General features: G+C 36.7%; 3 protein-coding genes across 3 annotated transcripts; 1 reads left to right on the top strand and 2 right to left on the bottom strand.

Annotated features, from left to right (window-relative positions):
* Window positions 1-321: 321 nt before the first annotated feature.
* LOC105958974 (Homeodomain-like superfamily protein) lies at window positions 322-4,904 on the bottom strand. The gene is made up of 8 exons (XM_012982981.2): window positions 4,166-4,904; window positions 3,068-3,175; window positions 2,289-2,954; window positions 2,095-2,174; window positions 1,226-1,618; window positions 1,074-1,148; window positions 865-959; window positions 322-682 (listed from the first exon to the last, which is right to left on the bottom strand). The coding sequence occupies exons 1-8, from the start codon at window positions 4,173-4,175 to the stop codon at window positions 610-612; spliced, it is 1,500 nt and encodes a 499-aa protein (XP_012838435.1). The 5' UTR covers window positions 4,176-4,904; the 3' UTR covers window positions 322-609.
* Window positions 4,905-9,649: 4,745 nt separating this feature from the next.
* On the top strand, window positions 9,650-20,662 carry LOC105958972 (PH, RCC1 and FYVE domains-containing protein 1). The gene is made up of 9 exons (XM_012982980.2): window positions 9,650-10,389; window positions 11,904-11,990; window positions 13,141-13,230; window positions 13,781-13,861; window positions 13,971-14,162; window positions 14,301-16,427; window positions 17,245-17,391; window positions 19,211-19,593; window positions 20,027-20,662. The coding sequence occupies exons 1-9, from the start codon at window positions 10,312-10,314 to the stop codon at window positions 20,154-20,156; spliced, it is 3,315 nt and encodes a 1,104-aa protein (XP_012838434.2). The 5' UTR covers window positions 9,650-10,311; the 3' UTR covers window positions 20,157-20,662.
* Window positions 20,663-20,951: 289 nt separating this feature from the next.
* OTP84 (Tetratricopeptide repeat (TPR)-like superfamily protein) lies at window positions 20,952-23,821 on the bottom strand. Its single transcript, XM_012982979.2, has one exon. The coding sequence runs from the start codon at window positions 23,718-23,720 to the stop codon at window positions 21,084-21,086; it is 2,637 nt and encodes an 878-aa protein (XP_012838433.2). The 5' UTR covers window positions 23,721-23,821; the 3' UTR covers window positions 20,952-21,083.
* Window positions 23,822-23,944: the final 123 nt, after the last annotated feature.

The raw sequence follows: 23,944 nt of genomic DNA, 5'->3' as shown, positions 1-23,944 counted from the left end.
TTCGAGCTTACATGGTTACATATATCGTATCATTTTCAAGTTATTTGATGATAATGGAATTCATCCGGTTATCCTTTTACTATGTGCCAATCGAAAATATTTTATTCCGAAAGTATTAAACTTAAACAAAATTTAGATATATACACTCCAAACAGTGTAGTCAAATATTGCATATGCATCGCAATATGATACGATTTCGATGTAAACGATACATCTCGGCATATGTATCGATTGTAATCAAATACCACTAAATATCTCTCGATATTTAGTTTACATCCAACGTAAAATAAGCACAAACACACATAAAAATCGACAGATGTATTTATTTGTTTCCTCGAATTAAATTAAAAACCGCTTCTGTACAAGGAAAATAAATTAGCGCACACACACACAACAAGGTTGTTTTTGTTTTGACATAAGGCCAGGATAAAAATCACCGGTCCTCGATAATTACAATATTCCTCTACATAAACTAGCTATTTCTAATTACCAGTCTAGAAAATTTGAAACCTTAAACACTTCCACCAATCTGAGACCGATTCTACGGAAATTCCATTCAAAACACATTTTCAGCTCATAATTTTTATTTTTCCTCACCACCATTTTTCCTTAATCCATTGAAGAACTCGTTTCTGCACTTTCCTCGTCTTCACTAAAACTAGACGGCATCTCTGCTGCAGACCTGAAACATGCATATATGTACATTAGAGACAAGCCCAAATAAGACAATATATATATATATATATATATATATATATATATATATATATATATATATATATATATATATATATATATATATATATATATATATATATATATATATATATATATATATTGAGAAGTTAGTTATGTAGGACAAACCTTACGACTTGATATGTCGGTGGTAGGTTGTCCACAATCGGTGATCTTTTCAGGTATTGTTGCTGAGGAAATTCTTCTCTCATTCTTTTCTGACCCTAAAATAAATGAATTTAAAAAGAAACACGTACAGAAGAAAAAATACGTCAACACTTACATTTATGGAATACTGAAAAAAATATTACTGCATAGAGAAAACGAAAAAAACTTACAATGAAGTCATTCTTGGAAGGGATATTTACTCGATTTTCATTTACCATCCTCCTATCATGGTACATTTTGCCATCCTGCATATTACATAATTGTCAGAGCAAAATACTTATCGAGGGGCCATTATTAATTAATAAATAAATCAATTCCAAACCTTGATAATTTGTCTGGATAAAGTCACTTTGTCCTCGGGATTGTGATATTGATTTGCTTTCATCCTCATATTGAAAAACTCGTTTTCACTATTTTCTCCGACTGGAATCTTTGTGCTGACATCATTGTACTTGCGGGACCAGGACTCTGCTCGTTCCTCTCTCACTTTCCCACGGTACGGTTGCGGGTTAGTAGGTATACCTCTATCAATATTTTCAGGCAATTCTACCGAAGAGTTTCTACTCGGATAATAAGTACCGCCATTGGACACAGAATTCTTTACCCTAAATTTTTCGGGAATGTAGCCATTTGGAATATCACACTTGCGCCTCGCTTTGAAACTCGATCCATCGATTTCGGAGTTATTAGACGCCATGCGCTTGTATTCACATCCCTACGAGGATTTTATTTTGACATAAGAAGAAAATACAGTATATCACCTTAATGCGAACTAAAAAACAACCATATCGATTCAGATAATAAAATAGAAACGGGCAGATGCAAAATTACTCATTCAACGCCTGAGTAAGAAACTACGGCAAGACAATCTCGAATTGGATTGTTCAATAACTTATTCAGATCAACAATATTAATAGTAATCTGCTAAAGATACTCCATTAAGCACCATTGTCTGCATGCTGATTTTTTTTTTCTTTCCTTATTTCCGAGTCTTAAGAACTGCGGACAAAGTAAATCATCTAGAGATCCAAGATTTCAGATATAAATTTAGCAGATTTTTAATGGCTAACAGAGGCAAGAACTTCTCGAGTACAACATACGACGAGATGTTACGCCATTTAATTCAATAATCAATTATACGCAAGATCTGAAAAAATATATAAAAAAAATCAACCATGAAAATTCAGTTACCTTGCCAAACTTGGAACTCTGGCGAATTTTCGAAACATCAGGCGAGGCTGGGAGAGCATCTTCTCCACTGTCGTAAGTTTCTGAAAAAAAACAATCAATAATAGAGCAAACAAGAGTTATTACTTTGAGACATGCAAAAAAGCGATAGAAGGGTAAAATCGTCCAAAAAATGCAGTTTTTAGTAAATAAATCACCTTCAGTTGCATCCTGCACCGACGACTCAAACGCACCAGGAGGAAGAGGGTCAAAGTCAACACCAAGTGGAGGACCATCCTCCCTATAATGCTTCCCCAGCTGTCTTTTCACAGCAGTTATCGAAGCATTCTCAACTTGACCCTTCAGTTTCAAGTAACCAGAAGGGCCCCGCCTAGCTGGCACACTCTTCACCTCTGGCTGTGTGAATTTCGGTACGGGGTACCTCGAAATTGCTGCAGTAGCATCGAAAAAGGGGCTCCCATTTTGGTGGCCGGACATATTACGCAGAGAGGAGCTGCTTCCGGAAGAAGCATCTTCCGTACGGTTATTGTTGTGGGTCCCGCCAAAGTGGCTGCCACGCTCGTACGTGGGGTCCACTGCGGAATATTCCTTCGGAACATGCCTTCCGCTCTCAACTTCCCTTGTCTCGAAATTCCTGTTGTCTTCTCCCTGTTTTGTGCTGCCACAGGAATCTTGCCTGTGCCCACTTGTCCGATCTTGTACTACTCCGCTCGATCGACCACCGGTGGTTAAGTTTTCCCCATTTTTTATTATTTTCTTGTCCTTCAATCTCCTGTGGCAGAACCAACCGGAGACTTGCTTCTCGGTCAAACCTATTGACTCTGCCATCTGTATTTTCATCGATTCTGCTGGATATTTATGTTCTGGGGGGAGAGAGAGAGAGCAACAGACATTTTATATAAATAATCGATTTGAATGAAGACAAAAGGAAATGCAAGACAAAGGCGTCACAAAAGAGAAAAATTTATATATATACCGTTGTAAAATTTCTCGAGTGCCTCGACCTGCTCACGTGTCTTGACAATCCTTTTCTTGTTCTTTTCGAGAAGCGCTTTGTCATCTTCGGAATGCATCTCGCATGAATCTAAATCATTAATGACAGAAAAAGGAACGCGGGTAAGTACAAAGAGGGTTGATTAAAAAGTGACCCGACAAATTATATTTTTCATCGGAAATATAACTACCGAATACAATGAAAAGCAATTTCATTATGCTACTTCGCTCAAAGACAAAACACAGATCATATTGAAGGTGAACAAAGAAAGATAATCGATTCCGTACGAATCAATGTTATCCAATGACTGTTTGAATTTCATCAGTACCCTATAAATCAACGAATTCCAAAAATCACACGTCGTTTTATCTTTATTCCCATTTATCTCTTACAGAAAGGACAAGCAAACCGAAAAGTAACATCTTTGTCGACGATCCTAAAAAATAAATTCCTTCGAGACTGATGAAAAGCTTGTTAAGGAAAAGATACAGACCAATAAAAACGCTCGAAAGCGATCTGCAGCTAACTTTTTAAACAAACGACAAATTAGCACACACCCAAAGGCAAACATTAACATCGGAATAATCATGAAGCCATGAACCAAAGAACATCAAACGACAAATATGTTTCGAAAATCGAAATGCAAAAGCGGTTTTCTTCGACTCAAACAGAAGTACAATCACCAAACCATAACGATTAAAGACTCTCCTGCTGTCGATCGACCTCCTAAGGAACTAATTTCATAACATAAACAGCCAATTTTTCTGTCCATTAGATAAATTGAGCATATACATATACAATTAGATGAACCCTAAATAAAAAAGCAACTTCTAAAAGTAAAACAAAAAACCCAGAAATCAGATTCCGAGCTGTAGCAACATTGCCCACCAAAAATCTCAGAAATTAAATTAAGGACACAAACCCTCCCAAAAACTCCAGAATCCCCCAAAAAAATCAAAATCAACAATTGACCTAAAATCAAACAAAGCCAATTAAATCAAGTTGCAAAAACCGAAACCACAGAGTAAATCATCACGCGGCACAACCAAAAAAAAAAAAAAACAAATGCTAAATTGATACCTTCTGCCATGATTCGTCTGGTGTAATTCTTCCGGGTTTCCTTCTTCGCCCTTCTATTGACCCATGAACAGTTAACCCCCAAACCAAACTTGGCGGAGAATTCAAGGAATTCTAGACAGAGAAAGAAGGTCCGAATCTTTTATCGATTGCTATTAAAAAAAGCCGATGTACAGATATATATATAGAGAGAGAGAGAATTATTATTGGGTGTGGGTTGGGGTTGGGGTTGAGGAAAAAAGGGTTTGAAGATTTGATTTTTCCTTCTTATTTCTGGGCAATAATAATAATATTATTATTAATATTAATAATATTTTCTAGATGTCAATTTCGCAATCTTGTAGCTTTGATGATTTTGCATATCTTTCCTGTTTATTTTGATTATTCTGTTTCTTGATTTCTTCTCGCTCATATTGTATGCAGATATCTATTTTGCAATAACTGCTAAATAATAACTCTCTCACCATTTTTATTTTAATATCACACTAACAAAAATTTATTAGACTTTTCGAGTTCTTAATCGCAGCTAAATATTATTGCAGGAAAAAGAATAAAGAAATTAATAAAGAAATAAATATAGGCTTTCAAGATTTAGCAGCGTCTTCGAAAGGTTGAGACTTTATTACTGATATTAAATATTAATTATTAACGATTAATAATTATTAATTAAAATTAATTAAAAAAGTCTCAGTTTTGAACTTTTGATGAAGTTTTCTTGTTTACGGTTTTTTTTTCCTACCTTGTTGCTTCTGTTACGGTTCAAACTTCAATATTGTGTAAGAAATATGGTAAATTACGGTCTAACCCCTGAGGTTATGTTAAATTACGAAAAAACCCCTCGTGATTGGGTAATTACAACGACCGTTCAACTGTGAATTTTCTTCCACATTTACCATTGCGGTGTCAAATTTAGTAGAATCTTTTAGATTGTGTGTAATATTCTCGAGTTTGTACATGTTTTATCATTCGAGCTCCATATTGTGAAAAAAAAAATGATCATGAGATGTGTCTTTTGACCTGTAAATTTCAGATTGTGGTGCATCAAAAACTATATTTTTGCACAGATCGAGTACAAAAACTAGAGAATATTTCACATAATCTAGAAGATTATGTTGAATTTGACACCATAAGGGTGGACGTGTAAGAAGATTCATAGTTGTGGGGTGTAATTATAATTACCTAAACATGGCGGTTTTTTTTTTTTTACCGTAATTTACCCAAATTTATATTTTTAGAAATGCAATAATGTACTGAGAAAAGCAATGCATGTTGTTCTTATCTTAAAATTTACATTTTCTTTTTTCTAATGTTCAAAATTTATTACATTTTAAAAGGCTCATTATGTAATAAGCAAAACAATAAAGGAATCATCTTGACAAAATCATGTTTTCATTGGAGCATTTACTTGCGTTTCTTATATATATATATATATATATATATATATATATATATATATATATATATATATATATATATATTTTTTTTTTTCTTTTTTTAATAATCCACACCATTATTTTTTTATAAATAATAATAATAAGCTTTCAGAATGATTTATTAGGATTTAGTTTAATATTTTTCCAGCTTTAATTTTATTTAAAAGAATTTGGATCGAATCGACGAATACAATCCCGAAATCCAAAAGGCCCACATTGTATTAAACCCTCTTCAGTGTCCGGTCTCTGTCTAGATACAAAAGTTTTAAAAAATGAAGTCTTTTTACATAGCATGTAATGTATACATATATTCCCAAATATTGAATTTAGTTGTATAAAATTAGGAATGAAGTAAAAAAAGATGAATTCTAATGTGGTGCTTTTGGCTTTTGTGGATCTATCTACTTTCTTGGAGTGTATATACATCACTCAAGTTGTTGTTTTTACATTTGTTTTGTTTTTTTAACGGAAAAAACAAGCGTTCTCTAAATAAAAAGCTTACAACTGTCTATAAGTGAAACCAATGTCACGAAAGCAATTTAAAGGAATATTACGAAGCCTAATTGAGCCAAACCAATCAAAACTAAGAGCCCAAGAGGCAAGATTCTGGGCTTCAAAGGTTGCGTTGCGAGAGATATATTTGAACCTCCATTTCGGTCAGAGCGCCCAATACTTTTTAATCTAAATATCGAAGTAAAAGAGTTTAGCTAGAATTGAGAATTCATGTGTTGAGTCAAACGGTGTTAAGGTCAAATGTCTTAAAATTAACGACGAACACCACATTGAAATATTTTTCCAAGTGTAGGAGACAAATCGATACAATCGAGAATAGAATGAGATAAAGTGATATCGAACAAAAGTAAAAGGAGAAAGGTGAAATTTACCCACCAATGTTTGGGCCTTTGGATAAAGATCTATTGGGCTATTCATATAGCTCATAAGTCATACCCAATAATTCTATTGGGATGGGCTAAACATTTGCCCAAAGAGTTGAGAAAAGTTCATACACGCGTGCATCTTGATATCAATAATTCGAGAGATTAATCACAATTAACTAAATTACATAATTGGACTTTATTTGATGTATAGTAAACTTAATAATTTTTCAGACGGACCCGGAAATATTATTTTGTCCTGGCTTCGTCTTTCTTTTTAGGGAGTTTATTAATTGGACATTTCATGATTCAATAATACAATCGAATTTTTATTAAATTATGTAATCTTATCTTGACTAATTCTAACTTGACAACCAAACGAGACAATCTACGTATTACCGTAATAAGTAACCTTTAATATTTATATTATGCTAATCTCAACTAATACAAAGCCTAAAGTCTATATTAATATCTTACTCAAAAAAAAAAAAAAAAAAGTCTATATTAATATCCAAAGTTTGGTTGCCTATGTTGAGAACTAGTATAAGTTCGTTACATGATCATACAATTCAAACCTAATATTTCTTTTTTCTTTTTTCTTTTCTAAAATAACCACATGCAGCACACGTGTGGGGCTAATTAACAGATAGTTGTACACTAATAAAAAAGAAAAGAAGAAAAGTTCACAGAAATAAGAGAGTGAAAAAAGATTTTGGAGGACCACAATTGCAAGTGGTCTGACAAATAATGAAGAAATTTTTATTGTGTTAGAGGCCCCTGCATTTGAAACTTTATATATCTCCTTGTTTTTTATTATTATTATCTAAATAATAGGAATTAATAATTGGTTCGATTGTCGAAATTCAAATTGATTGAAGAAAAGTTGAAGCCCGCAATTTAATGTTAGTACTATTCGATAAAACTAGTAGCTACTAAATATAGGGCTGGGCATGGATCGAATTGGCAATTATCGGCCAATTACTAACTCGATCCAACCACCTAATTTTGTTGGTGATATGCCTAACTGCGCCAGCCCAATGAACATATAATTCCTTAATATATTGGGCCACGAGCCCAACTTTGAAACCCAATACAACAAATGTCTTATGACCTTCAGATAAGGATTGGGTCCGGTAATCTCAGTTAATTAACTTCAGCCCAAACAACGAGGTATAAATAAAGGTTTTAATTCATTTGTTAAGCTACGTTCTATTATTCGAACAATACAACTATTTGTATTCTCTCAACTGTTTCTACTATCCGCACGTCTGACTTGAGCGTCGAAGGGGTTTTCACCGGATCAACATCCGGCTTAGTTTGCGTGTTCTCTGATCGCAGGTATCTCAAGGTCATCAAGCTCGTGAGTCGGTGATCCACTTTACTCTTCCAGCTCAACCTACCTCAACTATTACAAGTGATTTATCTCTAGCATCATCAGTTAGATATTGAAAACTATTACCGACCGGACTGTCATGGGTCGTCGAATAATGATTGGCAACCGACTTTGTCGGCGAAATAATGAGTCGGTTGGTTGGTATTATCGACCATCTTTTTATTAGTTTACTTATTTTTTACAATAATTAGATTTTTTAAAATAAAATTCAAAAGATAATCAAAAATTTGGAAAAACTTATATTGCAAAAATTTTAACTTTAAACTTAAGAGTTTTTTTTTACTAAATTTTATAAACTTGTGTTTTCAGTTTTTAAGTTTTGATAGTTTTAACTTTAAGTAAAAGAAAAAATAATTAAATATTCATAATAAACTTTTTTTATTAAATAAATCGGTTGAACGATATTATCCGACCAACCGATTTTTAAGTTAACCAAAAACCACCGACCGGTCGCATTTATTCATGGATTGGTTAAAATTATCTGCCCGACTATATGAATCTGTTAACTATCGGTTATCAACCAAGAAAAGTGGGCCGGGTGGCCGATAAAACCGACGACCCATGCTCAACCTAACTCTATCTCTACATTAATGCAACTGTGAGAAATCTACTACTTAGTATTTACTAATTAACTAATCTAATTAGTTAATCAATAGATAACTAAAACAAATCAATTTAATTAATTTAGATTAATTGGATAGATCCACAAAAACTTTAGGTTAGCACATGATCCATTCCATTACTACAAGTGATAATGGGACCATTTTATTTTTATTTATGAAAGGAAAAAAAAGTGAGCATGATTTTGACTTGTGCCCCTTTTCTTCTTTTCAGAAACAATTGCAGCAGGGGCTTGTGGTGTTGGTCGTTATCATTTCTGCCATTTTCATCAATTTAGCTAATTTAAATAATTAATAATTAAAATATATGTTTTCTGTTGTTATTATAACAATTATTCTTTTTTACTATATGGTTGTTTATTTATATTTAATTTGGTTATGTAAGTGTTAGCTAATTGGATAAGTATGGTTAATTTATAAATTCATCTTATATAAAGAAATGGGTGCAATGTATTATGCATGCATTCCATTTTTCGTATACAAAGAACCAACATGAAGTATTTAATAAATAAAAAAGTTGTTGTTTTTATAAGATATTGGAACTCCATTTTAAATTCAATTACTAGTAAAAATAATTAAATATGTATAAATGTTGGAGATATAATTAGTCAAATGATTCACCCACTAACCATTTAAACCTTTTAGATAAAGTAAACATTCAACAATATATTGTTAAGTTACTCAAGCAATATGTGCGAAATTGGACTTATCGAAATTAATACTTTTAAATTTTTTATTTTTATTTTTAAATAGAGAACTAATACCAATTATGTTCAATTTTTTTTTTTGAAAAGATCAATATAATTCATAATTTTGCAAATTGAAATGAAATTTTTAAAAATCTGAATTTTTTGGATTGGAATTGGTGGGATTTGAGATTTTCAAATTTATGGTCACCTATATAAAATACATAACAATATTGATATTATTAGTATTACTCATTATAAAATCAGACAATTTTGAATTGGAATCGACGAAATTTAGAAATTTTGTTCAGATTTTCATAATCTTTTAAATTAATAAAATTCATAAGATACAAACAATAATACTCCACGCGATTCAAATTAAACATTATATAAAACTGCGTACACGTACTAAATATAATAAATATGTAATTAATTTTAGGGGAAAAAATATAATATAACTTAAAGAAAATTAAAACAAATATTTGTAGAGAGATAATGAAAACAAAATTCCTCCAAATTCATAGTTAATTTGAAACAGATATATGCAATATGCAATCTAGTCAAAGTATTTAGTTACATCCCATATGTTTTGAAAACCATTAATTAAAATCTTTCCATAATATAATCTCAAATAAATAAAAATTAATTAATTAATTAATTAATTCAGTCCACCCCTTTTCTTCTCTCCTCGTATCTGTTCAGTGTTAGACGACTGCCATATACTCTTCTTCTGCTGCACAGATCTGTTGATCACCACCTTCAAAATTCCCCTGAGATTCCTTCTCCGTTCACTTTTTTTCTTCTGATCCCCCACGGCACCAAACCCTCGGTCAATTGGCGCCGTTGAATTACGGTTTTACCCCTGCCCCCGGTCGCATTTCATTCTCGCCGCCCGCCGTCGCTCTGCTGCCTCCTCACTCCGAAAACCTGTTGAGGAATTGAAGTTTGGGCGGTTAATTGGAAACTCACGGAGTTGCATTTTTTCGCGGCGTGTTTTTTTTTTTTTTTTTTTTGCCCCCCTCTTTTGCTTGCTATGTGCGATGATGTAGTGGATTGGGAACGAAGAGTATTCGGTGGGCGAGGATGGTGAGTGGGGGTTTCCGATTTAGGGCTTGTTTGGGAAAGTGTGAATTCGTTTTCTGATGTCGCGGAACGGCGATAGGATGAGCAACCCTGACGTCAGCAGAGCGGGTGGGCCAGTCGAGAGAGACATCGAGCAGGTTAATAAATTCTTCAGTTTTTGGATACATGTTGACTTTGCAGTCCTGGAATTGAGCTGTGGTCAGTTAATTAGTGTTGGTATTCAGTGATTTTGTGATTACTTTTTCATTCTGTCCGGTTAAACCTGATTTGAGTGAATTTTTTGATCATTACTCGTTTGCTAATGGATTTTTGTAGGGGATATGCGTTTAGAAAGTTTCCGATAGTAAAGCATGCATTTCCTTAAAAGTGGGAGCTCCTTTACCTTTTCATTAAAGATCATGACACTTATAATGCCACGGTTTAGTTATATCGATAACCTAGCTTTTTCCGAGAGCTCACCATTAACATTTTGGTACATAGTTTCAAATGTATTGACCCCCCGCAACAAAATGCTTTTTGATTATGCGAATACCTAAATGGTATGTTCGTAAGCGAAACCTATTTTTTTCTTCCCCACAGCTCATTCTTAACATTTCGACACACAACACTAGTAATGAGTGAGGTAACGGTGTGTAGAAAAAATAATGGCATGGTTTTGTTGGTATGTTTGAACTGGTGATTGGTTCGATTATCTAATTTTGTTCTGAATAGATTACCAGGTACGTGATGTAAATGTGAGTATGTGACATTGTCAAATCACTCTCTGGAGAAAGAAATATTGACTGACAGATTTCAAAGTTACTTGAAAGCCTTACTACTACCTCTAAGACTCTTGTGATAAGATTCAACACTATCTAAAATGCTGTGCTGAATCTTGGATATATTTTCATGAACATTTTCTATAAGATTTTTGCTCAGATTACTTCGCAGTTTACCTAGTTCTTTTAAGGTTTCCAATTAGATGAGTATATACCATTTTGGATTCCCATATGCTCCTCGGCCTTTTGCTGCCGCAGTTTTCCATGTCCTATTTATTTCTAGCATTTATAATTCTGATAACTAGGTCGAACCTTTTAAATGGCGACTTATTCAATGTCCCACTGCAAATATAAAATATTTATTAATCAGTATGCTTAAACTCTAATTAGTTATGGACTTGTGATGAGAAATCATGTTATATTTTCATACGCTGAAAGTCTGGTCATTAATTTCGTCACAATCTTGGCAATTAGTAATAATATTTTTGATGAGCCCTATTTGTTGCATGAAGGAGGTGCGTATTGCCTGGAACTGAATATTTGCCTTACATGTGTCCATTGTGTAGTCTACATACGGATTCATCTGAAAGCCCCCCCCCCCCCCCCCCCCCCCCCCCCCCCCCCCCCCCACACACACACACACACACACACACACACACACACACACACACCCACCCACCCACCCACCCCCAATCTTCTCCTGATGTGGCGTCAGGACAATGTTTTAGTGAATATTTATCCTGCATTCATTTTGACCTGGTTATTTATTATACATTTCCCTGGTATTTATTAACCTTTAATTGTTTTTGGGTAAATTGCTTTCTATTTGGTTTGTTTCTTTGCAAAGCACGCTGGCTGTGCTTAATATAGGTATTGGTTGACTTTTACAACAGGCTATTACTGCGCTTAAGAAAGGTGCACACTTACTCAAGTATGGAAGAAGAGGAAAGCCTAAATTTTGTCCGTTCCGCCTGGCAAATGTAAGTCCCATAATATTTCAGATGTCTGCAGTTTTGGGGTCTTAGTTGTTATGCTTTGTCCTGTAAAATGTGTATGAGATGAAGTGCATCTTCTCCGGTCATTGTTTATTTCTGAAGTGAACATGAATTATATAAAGCCTTTTGTTCTTGGTCATTTGTGATTGCACATTTCATATACTCTGCTAGTGCAGAGTGTGAACATAAACAGTTATCTGCTAAATGGTTCAGCAATTGGTAGAGATATTTATTTGTTGCCCCAGATGATAGCATAAAAAAGTGAAATAAAAAGCTTTCATGGCGATAAATTTCTCTACGAATTCGCTAGCAGTTATAGCTTAAAGTGTTACATACAGATTACTGAAGCTGTGCCCATGGTTGCAATAAGTTTATAAACTTCTGTAGGGTTTTTTAAATATTTCCCGTGATTCTCCAGGTCTTATATCTGTGACACTTGATCTCGATTTCTGTTCGTGCTTTCTTTTTGTGGGTTCACCCATGGTTCCAATAATTTTGCAAACTTTCATAGGATTTTTTTAAATTTTCGGTGATTCTCCCGGCCTTATATTTGTGATACTTGATCTCGATGTCTGTTCGTGCTTTCTTTTTGTGGGTTCATCAGCTAACCCCAGCCAAATTCGTATATCACCCTGGAAGATGACAAACAATATGTCTTATGCCAGTGATTACATAATTAAGCTTTCAGCCAAGTAGCAAGATAGATGACATTGGATGCATTGGGATAAGGTTTGATGGAGTTAATAGCTAGTTTGCCCAAAAATTAGGGAGAAAAGAAAAAAGAGGAAAGGGTCAAGTTTGACCATCATACATCATATCCTGCATCTATTTGATTCTGTCGGTCCAGTTCTTAGAAGACGTCCAATCACTTCTATTGCATTTTTCATGAATATCTTTCTATTTCCTGGCTGAAGATTCAATTCCAGTACAAATTTCATCAAAAATTGTGAAAGAGTGATAAGTACATTTCAGTGGTTCACATATTTTAACCGAATCTGGATAGAATTGTGACTCTTAAATAACTTAATTAGCTATTTGTCTGTTTGTTATCAGAGATAAAATTCTGTTTCTTTCTCCCATATAAAAGCTTGACACCACATGTAAACATCTAATGGTTGGATGTATTTGATTTCAGGATGAATCTGTTCTGATATGGTTCTCTGGTAAAGAAGAGAAACACCTTAAACTTAGTCATGTATCCAGGATTGTATCTGGTCAGCGGACTGTAAGTTTCTCATATTCTCCAGTAATTCTTTATGCTGATTGTCGAAAAAATGTCAATCTTGCTGTCATCAACATATTATTGATGTGATATACTCATGCACACCATTTCCTTACTCATAGTTTTGGTGGACCAACTAGTATCCTGATAGATAACAACAAATTTGAAATTTACGAAAAATACTCGGAGGCTGAGTGAGAGCTTGGCCAATTTCACTTGGATTCCATAGAAACTTTCTCCTAAATTTTCAAATATGTAAACGCATGTCGCGAAAATGTCAAGAAAAATACACTAAGACTACTGCTGCTCTGCCAAGTGGAGGATCTTTAGGACTAGGTTTACCATAATCATGTCGGGTTCCACTTGAATCCCGGTTGACTGTTTGAAAGATGAAATGATGGGTATGACATTAAATTTCAGTGTAAATGTCTGTTAAGAAAGAACTTATCCTATTAAATTCTTTGTTCTTAAATTTTATGAGACTTAATATATACTTCTGTTAACTGTTGGTTATCCCGCTTGTTCATGTCATTCTACTTGTTTTCTGTTACAGCCAATTTTTCAAAGGTATCCGCGACCTGAGAAGGAATACCAGTCCTTTTCTCTTATATATAATGACCGGTCACTTGATTTGGTAAGAATTCATTTCTTATCTCCGAATTCCTTGAGAAACAGCTATTTTGGTCTTTGTTTGGTCTGTTGCATTGTTCAAATTGATAGTTGATGTCCTTTCCTTTTTGTAGATATGCAAGGACAAGGAAGAAGCAGAGGTATGGTTTAGTGGGCTTAAGGCATTGATTTCTCGTGGGCATCAGCGTAAGTGGAGAACAGAAACAAGGAGTGATGGAATTTCATCTGGAGCTAATAGTCCTAGAGCATACACCAGAAGAAGTTCTCCACTGAATTCCCCATTTGGAAGTGATAGCTTGCAGAAGGTGAACTACTTTTGTTTTTCATCCATACACATGCAGATCCATGCGTTTTCTTATTTTCAAAAGTGTGAACTGTAACTATTTATAATATATAATTTTAATCTTGAAAATGTTTGTATAAATCTCATTTCACGTGATCAGGATGGTGCTCAGGATGGTGCTGGTCAGCTTCGCCTGCATAGTCCTTATGACAGTCCTCCTAAAAATGGTGTAGATAAGGCATTTTCAGATGTTGTACTATATGCTGTGCCGCCTAAGGTTTTCTTCCCTTCAGATTCTGCTAGTGCTTCTGTACATTCCATTTCATCTGGAGGTTCAGATGGCATGCATGGTCACATGAAGGGAATGGGAGTGGATGCCTTCAGAGTAAGCCTTTCCAGTGCTGTAAGCTCATCGAGTCAAGGTTCTGGTCACGATGATGGTGATGCCCTCGGTGATGTTTTCATGTGGGGAGAAGGAACAGGTGATGGCACTGTCGGTGGTGGACTGCAGAGAGTGGGGAGTAGTTTAGGCGTTAAAATGGATTCGTTGTTGCCCAAGGCTTTGGAATCTGCAGTTGTATTAGACGTTCAGAACATAGCTTGTGGTGGAAGACATGCTTCCTTAGTGAGCAAACAAGGAGAGATATTTTCTTGGGGTGAGGAGTTGGGAGGTAGGCTTGGTCATGGTGTAGATTCTGATGTTTTGCACCCAAAGTTAATAGATGCCCTTAGCAATACCAACATTGAGCTTGTTGCATGTGGTGAATATCATTCTTGTGCTGTCACACTTTCGGGTGATTTGTACACTTGGGGTGATGGTCATTTTGGAATTCTCGGGCATGGAAATGAAGTGAGTCATTGGGTGCCTAAAAGAGTAAATGGGCCATTGGAGGGGATTCATGTATCTTCAATTTCTTGTGGGCCTTGGCATACTGCCGTTGTGACATCCGCAGGGCAGTTGTTTACTTTTGGTGATGGAACTTTTGGGGTTCTTGGTCATGGAGATAGGGAAAGTGTTTCAAAGCCTAGGGAAGTGGAATCCCTGAAGGGTCTCCGTACCGTAAGAGCAGCATGCGGTGTTTGGCATACTGCTGCAGTTGTTGAAGTTATGGTTGGAAGCTCAAGTTCCAGTAATTGTTCTTCAGGCAAACTTTTTACATGGGGTGACGGTGATAAAGGTCGTCTTGGACATGGTGACAAGGAACCAAAACTTGTTCCAACATGTGTTGCTGCTCTAGTAGAACCAAATTTTTGTCGGGTTGCTTGTGGACATAGCCTGACAGTTGCTCTTACAACCTCTGGCCATGTATACACAATGGGCAGCCCAGTTTATGGGCAGCTAGGGAACCCTCAAGCTGATGGGAAGCTCCCTTCTCGTGTTGAAGGAAAACTTGTGAAGAGTTTTGTGGAGGAGATAGCTTGTGGTGCATATCATGTTGCTGTGTTGAGTTCAAGAACTGAAGTTTATACATGGGGTAAGGGAGCAAACGGTAGATTGGGTCATGGGGATGTAGATGACAGAAATTCTCCAACGCTAGTAGAAGCTTTAAAGGACAAGCAAGTCAAGAGTATTGCTTGTGGTACTAATTTCACTGCAGCTATCTGCCTTCACAAGTGGGTTTCAGGGGTTGATCAGTCTATGTGTTCTGGCTGCCGTCTACCATTCAATTTCAAAAGAAAACGCCACAATTGTTATAACTGTGGACTTGTCTTTTGTCATTCATGCAGCAACAAGAAGTCACTGAGGGCTTCTATGGCGCCAAATCCCAATAAACCATACCGTGTTTGTGATAATTGTTTCAATAAATTGAAAAAGGCTATTGAAACTGACACTTCATCTCATTCATCTATAAGCAGACGAGGAAATATGAATCAGGGAACAAGTGATGTGGCAGACAAGGATGATAGCAGATCACGTCCCCAGCTGACTAGGTTTTCTTCAATGGAATCCTTGAAACAAGGGGAGATCCGTTCCTCAAAGAAGAACAAAAAGTTGGAGTTCAATAGCAGTCGTGTTTCACCGATCCCAAATGGGAGCTCCCAATGGGGGGCGTCCAAGTCTTTCAACCCGGTATTTGGATCGTCCAAAAAGTTTTTCTCAGCTTCCGTTCCTGGATCGAGAATTGTTTCTCGAGCCACATCACCAATATCAAGGCGGGCCAGTCCTCCTCGTTCTACTACTCCAACTCCTACTTTGGGGGGACTTGCATCGCCTAAACTTGTTATGGACGATGTGAAAATGACAAATGATGGCCTTAACCAGGAAGTTATAAAATTAAGAGCACAGGTATCCCATTTCGTTCGATTACTCTGGCACTTACATACAGTTTTATTTGTTTGTTTTTTCATTTTTTTTGGATTCCTCCAATTAATTTACGATCAACGATTACCTTTTAGGGATTGCCTCATTCTCTCTACTTGTATTGAACAAGAATCTGAGGAGGGCACCTATACAATTTAACTGGGAATTAAGTTCTGTCTGTTTGTATTTTCTCACAATAGAAAATATGAAAGAGAGAGAGGACTAACCATCCTCGTCAATTGCAACACCTTTCTGTTTGATGCCTATTTCGATAATATATGGTTAATAGCATTCTGCAAATGTGACATTGTTTTATGTATGGCGTTGGGGTTTCTGGGTTTGTGTTGTTACATTTTATTTTTGGAGCTGGTGGTGTCGATATCCACATCTTTGGTAGAATCTGAAGATGGCCTGCAGTAGTTATTTCCGTATAAAGCTTGCAGAGTCATGGATTTAGTGGTTCCTTTCAACTCTCTTTCTTCTAAGCAGCAAACATTTTTTTTTCAAGAACATGGTTTGCAATGGATTTCATGTTTTGCCTCAATCTAGATTTGTCCTCTTCTTTTGTCCTCCATTTTGAGCGGGGGAAGCATGTCGTTATAGTTGATGCTTTATAACCGTACAGGAACTTGATAGCTTTATTTTGTACTGGAGAAGGCTCTAAGTTGGATTTGAGTTCAGCTTAACTTAATCTGTGGTTACTGGATATTAGTGTATTCATGTCCCATGAGAGAAACCTAGCTCATCTCAATACAAGATTGTATTGACTGAAACCCTAATGTCTGACCACTTTTTTGTACAGGTCGAAGGTCTTACTCGCAAGGCTCAACTTCAGGAAACAGAGCTAGAAAGAACAACTAAACAGCTGAAGGAGGCAATAGCAGTTGCAGGGGAAGAGAGTGCCAAATGCAAAGCGGCAAAAGAAGTTATTAAGTCGCTTACTGCACAAGTAAGGCGAACACTTCTGGTCATCCACTTTATGAATGGCGAATTTCGGGTTTACTTGCATGTGTTTTCTGGAAACAAAATTATCACCTACGTTTTAAACAACGCTAGTACAATGCACATATTATCTTCTATAGAATGTGAGACTAGCTCATCTCAAGCCAATTTTATTCCAATCTGTCACTTCAACTTAATTGGCTTTGTCTTCATCCAACATAATAGACTTTGCTTGACAAGACAAGGTAGCCTGTTGGTAAGCATCTTTGACCTAGGACCTATTTGGTCACTGGTTCGAGTCACCCGAAGGTAAATTGGGGAATTAATAACTATCCTCCTTCAAAGAAAAAGAGAAGAAAAAATAATTTTGTGATGCCTTTTCTATTGATTATGTGTCAACTGAAGATGTAGAGCTTGAATAGTATCGAAAATGCAATAAGACGTATATTAGAAGTAGAACTATGGTCTAAGTCATGGTATTATAAGTTTTCATCTGGTAAGGTGTTTTGCTGCACTATGTGGTGGCTTGTGCTACGCCGTAATCACGTATCAGGTCACATTTAAGTAACAAGATCTTACTACACAAGAACTTAATTCCTAGAATCCATACTGTAGAACACCGTTCGAGTATATTATCAGCTATGAGTGTTTCAATAGTTGCGACCGAGCTTGATGATACCTTTTGCTTTGTGAAAGCTGTAACTAAAGTACTGGCGAGTTAGGATTGTGTCTCAAACACCATATTTGGAAACGTGAAAGCTGATACGTAAACCAAAAGAATGTTACTTGACCATAACAGCAAAATGAGTACACAATATCTAATAAAATTGCTGTATAATTGATTGGAGATCATTAATGAAATCGTTCTCAGTTTGCCTTTTTTGATCATCTTATTGTTTCACTCCCTATCAGTTCTTGTAGTGAGTCGGTGTGGTTTTAGGTCAATGCACTCTTACTAATGTTATAGATTATGTATTTTGATAGAAAGTCTATACATCATATTTCCATTTTAAACAAATGACTGCAGTTCGGGAAATTACGTACCCTGAAATAATGAGTTACCATATCAACTGCTTAAGAAAATACCGTCACATTGGTAGGATAGGAAACAAAGAATGCATTTAATTTCAGAATCTAGAATACATTCTATACTCAACGATATGAGTTTACGTCAAGGTTAAGAGAATACCATCAAATTGGTAGGATAGGAAGCAAATAATGCGTTTAATTTCAGATTCTAAAATACATTTATGCTCAAAGATGTGAATTTACATTAAAACATGTATTGTTTTACACTGGCTATCTACAGTGTGTTTACAAATTTTGCATTGATTAAGATGATTGTCATTGTTTCTTCCTCTTAAATTATGAATTGATTTGCTATATTCCACCGTAACTTGTCTTCCTCCATTCTTCAATAAGAAGTTCAAATGATTTCTTGTAGAAATGTTTCTCTTTATTGGTACTACCACGTTGTAAAAGCGGAAATCGTAAGAAATTAAACGAGTATCCTAATCTCTTTGAGTTTCTTTTTATGCAAAATTTATTTTCTGAAACTTTTAACCTAGAAATCGTAAGAAATTTTGTGAATGGCTGGTAGTCAGTGTCTGTTTAAGTACTGTATTATTCGATATGCTTCCCTTCTCTTCCACTGGATATTCTAGGATAAAAAGGCTTTTATTTCACTTAGGTTGTCAGTTCTTAAAAAGAAAAGGTTAAAGAGAATGGTTTAGAGACCAGCCTGACCTGCCGATTGCTGTATGTTTTAGTTTTATATTTCCTTCTGATATAGCTTATACCGATGATGATATATTTTCTGATTGTAGCTGAAGGAAATGGCTGAAAGGCTTCCTGTGGGTTCCGCTAGAAACATCAAATCTCCGCCCTTCACTCCTCTTAGTCCCCCTCTGTTGAATGATGTTTCAAATGTCTCCATTGATCTGCCAAATGGTCAAATAAATGGCCAGGAACTGCAACCGTACGAATCAAACAACCTGTTATCTAATGGATCCAGCACAGCAAGTAACCGCAGTTCGGTTCAAAGCAGACAAGGTAGTCAAACGGAAGCAATGATGAGAAATGGTAATAGAACAAAAGAAAGTGATTCTCGCAATGAAACTGAATGGGTTGAGCAAGACGAGCCTGGTGTTTATATTACTCTGACCTCCCTATCCGGAGGGCTTAAAGATTTGAAGCGAGTTCGTTTCAGGTATGTTCCAACGAGTAATTTTTTTCTTGCATATTACGACATCTTGCATTTCTTTAATCTGCGATGCTTGATACAATAGCAATGACATCCATAAATATAGTGATTGACGCATGCCATTTGTGTGTACCCTAATCGCAATCAATGATCCCCAAGCCCATTATGGCTGTGAATTATTCTTTCTGCCGCTTGTTTTTAATCTTATATTATCAACACGTGAAACTTAACTTGTTGGTGTCAATTACAATTCGTGATGTAATTTCATTGGTTATTGCATTACTATAACTGTAAACACTAGTTCTTTTTGTTGTTTTTTTTTTTTTGAGCTGTCATACTGCCCTTTTTTTTGAAAGAGAACTAGGTACATATGTGTGTATATATGTTATGCATGTTTATGTTTGGAAAATTGAAGATATTTGGAAATGGTTGAATGCAGTCGGAAGCGATTTAGCGAGAAGCAAGCAGAACAATGGTGGGCAGAGAACCGAGCAAGAGTATACCAAGTGTACAACATACGAATGGTTGACAAGTCGAGTGTTGGTGTTGGGAGCGAAGACTTAAGCTGACTGACGTATGGATGTACGTATATATGATATCTGCGGTTTTTTTGTTTTACCCCCAAATAGATTTCTGCTTCAGTCACTGGAAATACGAGATTAATTAGGTTGGCATATCATGTTCGGAAGCCTGAGTTTGCCATATGAAGAGAGACTAGAGAACCCAGAGTTTTTCTTCCGGGATTTCCAAGTCTTTTTTTTTTTTTTGGTTTTTAACCTTCGGTTATTCTTATGGATTGATTATGCATTTTTCACGTTTTTGCCCCTTACGACGCGCCCTTGTGAAAGGGGGGTTGAGGGTGAGGAATGTAAATTCATGCTAGGATGCTGGCTCTAGTTGTGAGCAGCTTTCTATGTAAATTCCATAAGCAAAGTCCATCTTCGACTTCACGCTTTTTGTTCTAAATTTTCTGTTTGAGTTTACGTTGCTCCTGCTTTGATTTGTATGTATATATACATAACAGAAGATGGTAGTATTGGTATATATCAGCTATTTCATTGACTTGTTCAAAAATGAATTTAACTCTTAAACGTGGTAAACCTATTACTCTGATTGCTTTTTAGTTTTATGAATCTATTCATTCCTTGATTTAAAATCTGCACGGAGATCCTTGATCGAAATTGCGCAAGCTACACTTAGCGCCACCTTCCAGTTACGAAATAAATTAATTTCTGTCATGCTCCATTCAGTGCATATTTCGATATTATATGAAGAGCACAAGAAATTTCCGTCGGAGCACCAAGAAAATTTTATGCATCTATGTATGTATGTATGAAAATTTTATGCATCTATGTATGTATGTATTTTATTATCTAACAATCGTAGTATATCACACACATATTAAGAGCAATGGGGCTTAATGGAAAGAATTAGAACACTGTTTGTTTTTTGTATTAACCAATTATATTGGGCAAAACGCGTCCCGACTATAAACATCACCAATAATCCCGACAGGTGCAAGCTCCATCCTTAAAATGATGGAATCTCCTCACATCCCTCACAACAATCTCCCTATCCACGATCCGGGAGATGAATTTTGTGGCAGAATGGCAGTCGTTACAAACCCTAAGATTCTTGGCCACCCGAATAGTCGTGCCCGGAGGGGTATTCAGCAGACCAAACGCAATTGCCAACCGTTCGCTATGTCCGCACAGCAAGTTCTCCTTTTCTTGCTCGTCAACATTGTGAAGAACACATGACGTGTCCGCCACATAGCCTTCCCTCTTCATTCTGCCAAACAAATCATTCAGATACTCGTAAAGCTGCTCGCTTTGGGGATGCGATGTGTCTCCAGCCAAGAACTTGTGGACCTTTTCGCCCGACTCGATCCAACTGCATCCAGGCTCTTTCCTAACCCCCGTTTCTTTCATATTTTTCCTCACCTTGTTAGCTTTTTCCCATAGCCCGGCTGAAGAATATATATTGGAAAGTAGAACATAGTGGCTGGCAACATTCGGTTCCAACTCGAGCAGTTTCATGGCTGAAATTTCCCCAAGCGGTACATTTTGGTGGACCCTACAAGCACCCAACAAACTACTCCACGCCCCTACCTTATCGAGGCCACTAGGCATTGAATCGATGATTTCACATGCTTCATCCAGTCGACCTGCTCGACCAAGCAAGTCAACAACACACGCGTAATGGTCCCCATTTGGTTCGAGTCCATGTTCGTTTTTCATTCTGTGGAACAACTCCCGCCCTTCGTCAACCATCCCGGAATGACTGCACGCCGCAAATACAGAAATAAAAGTAACCCCGTTTGGCTTTACTTCAGCCACCATATTCTCAAAGAGTGCCAGCGCCTCCTCTCCTTCTCCATGCATCCCGTAAGCCATGATGATAACGTTCCATGTTATTACGTTTCTATTAGGCATCCTATCGAAAACTTTCCGAGCCATATACAAGCAACCGCACTTTGCGTACATATCAACCAATGCACTTCCAACGGCAACATCCGACTCCAGTCCATTCCGAATGGCATAACTATGAATCTCTTTTCCTTTCGTTAGAGCTGCTAACGCAGCGCAGCCAGGAAGGACAGTCATGAGTGTTACTGAATTAGGTTTAAACGAGACCTCGATTTTGCCGTCAAACTCATCCTTCTCCGCACATTTGCCTCCAGCTACTTGCATTTCATGTAGCAAAACTAGAGCATCTTCGTGGTAACCACAGACCACACAACCAGTTATCATCGTATTCCAAGAAACCATATCTTTGCTCTCCATATCGTGAAACATGTATTTCGTGTTATCTATTTTCCCTATCCTAGAGTACAAGTCCATCAATGCATTTTGTACATATCTATCCTTCCCGAGACCCAACTTCAAAACGTACCCGTGCATAGCCTCTTTATCCGCAAAAGCTTTACAGTGCACGCACGCCGGCACAACACTAGCCATTGTTGTTGGGTTAGGAAGAAGACCCGAGACGATTATCAAGTCCATGAATAACAACACTGCTTCCGTATAAAACCCGTTTTGCGTATAACCAGTAAGCATAGCATTCCAGAGTGCAAGCCTCCCGTCGACTGCAGTATCGAAAACTCTCCGTCCACTAACAACTTGTTTACAGTTGCAATACATGTCTACCAAAGCGCTGGCCACGTATGAATTCCTCAATAAATCACCATTCCTGAATACATAAGCATGGATCTCTTTTCCAGTGTCGATTAACTCCAAATGGGAACATGCAGGAAGCACACTCGAAATTGTGACCCCGTCAGGCTTAAGTCCTTCATCTACCATAAAGCTGAAATACTCAAGTGCCTCGTTGAACCTATCATTTTGCGAAAATGCACTGATGACGGTGTTCCAAGAAACCATGTCGTTGTTACCAAAAGACTCGAATACGACCTTAGCATCTTCGATTCTCCCCAATTTCGCATACATTGCCATCAAAGAGTTGTTCGTAAAAGTTTTCATATCATCAACTCTCAGACTATACCCATGAACTTGCTTTCCAAGCCTTAACCCATCATGCCTATTCAAGTTACTACATGCAAGAGCTACACTAACCAGAGTAAACGAACTAGGCTCGATTCTCTCCAACCCCATCAATCGAAACGCCTCTAAAGCCAACTCCCATTCTTGGAATTTACACAAAGCATTTATCATGGAGTTCCAAGAAACTTGGTCCCTCTGGGAAATTCTGTCGAACACCTTGAAGACTTGGCGCACATCACCCCCACATCGGGCATACATATGAAGCAGTGTATTAGAAACGGTAACCGAGTGAGAATCATAGCCGAGTTTAACAACAGATGCATGAATCTGCTTCCCCAAATCCAAATCTTGAAGGGCGGTGGTGGCTTTCAAGACTGCCGGGAAAGCGAAATTATCGGGTACAACGCCGGAGGCCTGCATCTGAATGAAAGTGGCGATGGCTTCTTGGAAGGAGTTCGCCCGAGCCTGGGAGCGAAGTGAGTCGATCCATAACTGTTTGGAGCGGGTTCCGGAAGAAGAAGGTTCGGATGGATTTATAACGATGGAGTTGTGGGTTTGGAGGGAACTAGGAACGGAGAATGGCGGAGGAAGAGGGAGAGAGAGTGAAGGAGAAGATGTCCACGGTGGCATTGGTTGGTTAGAGATGGAGCCAACCAACCGGAGAATTATCTGCAACTCTGTAAGCTCAAATTATGTAAGCTCAAAAATACCTTGAAATGTGTTATTTGGGCACTTTGGACCCTTGAAAAAATTTAATAACACTTTACACCCACAAAACACAATAAATTTTCATAATGCACCATAAATTGAATATTTAAAATTTAAAGATGATAATTTCATTTTTTATTTTTATT

This window comes from Erythranthe guttata, chromosome 14 (genome assembly GCF_056151865.1).
Source record: "Erythranthe guttata isolate IM_541 chromosome 14, IM_541, whole genome shotgun sequence".
NCBI lineage: Eukaryota > Viridiplantae > Streptophyta > Magnoliopsida > Lamiales > Phrymaceae > Erythranthe > Erythranthe guttata.
This window is presented reverse-complemented; position numbering and strand designations above follow the sequence as displayed.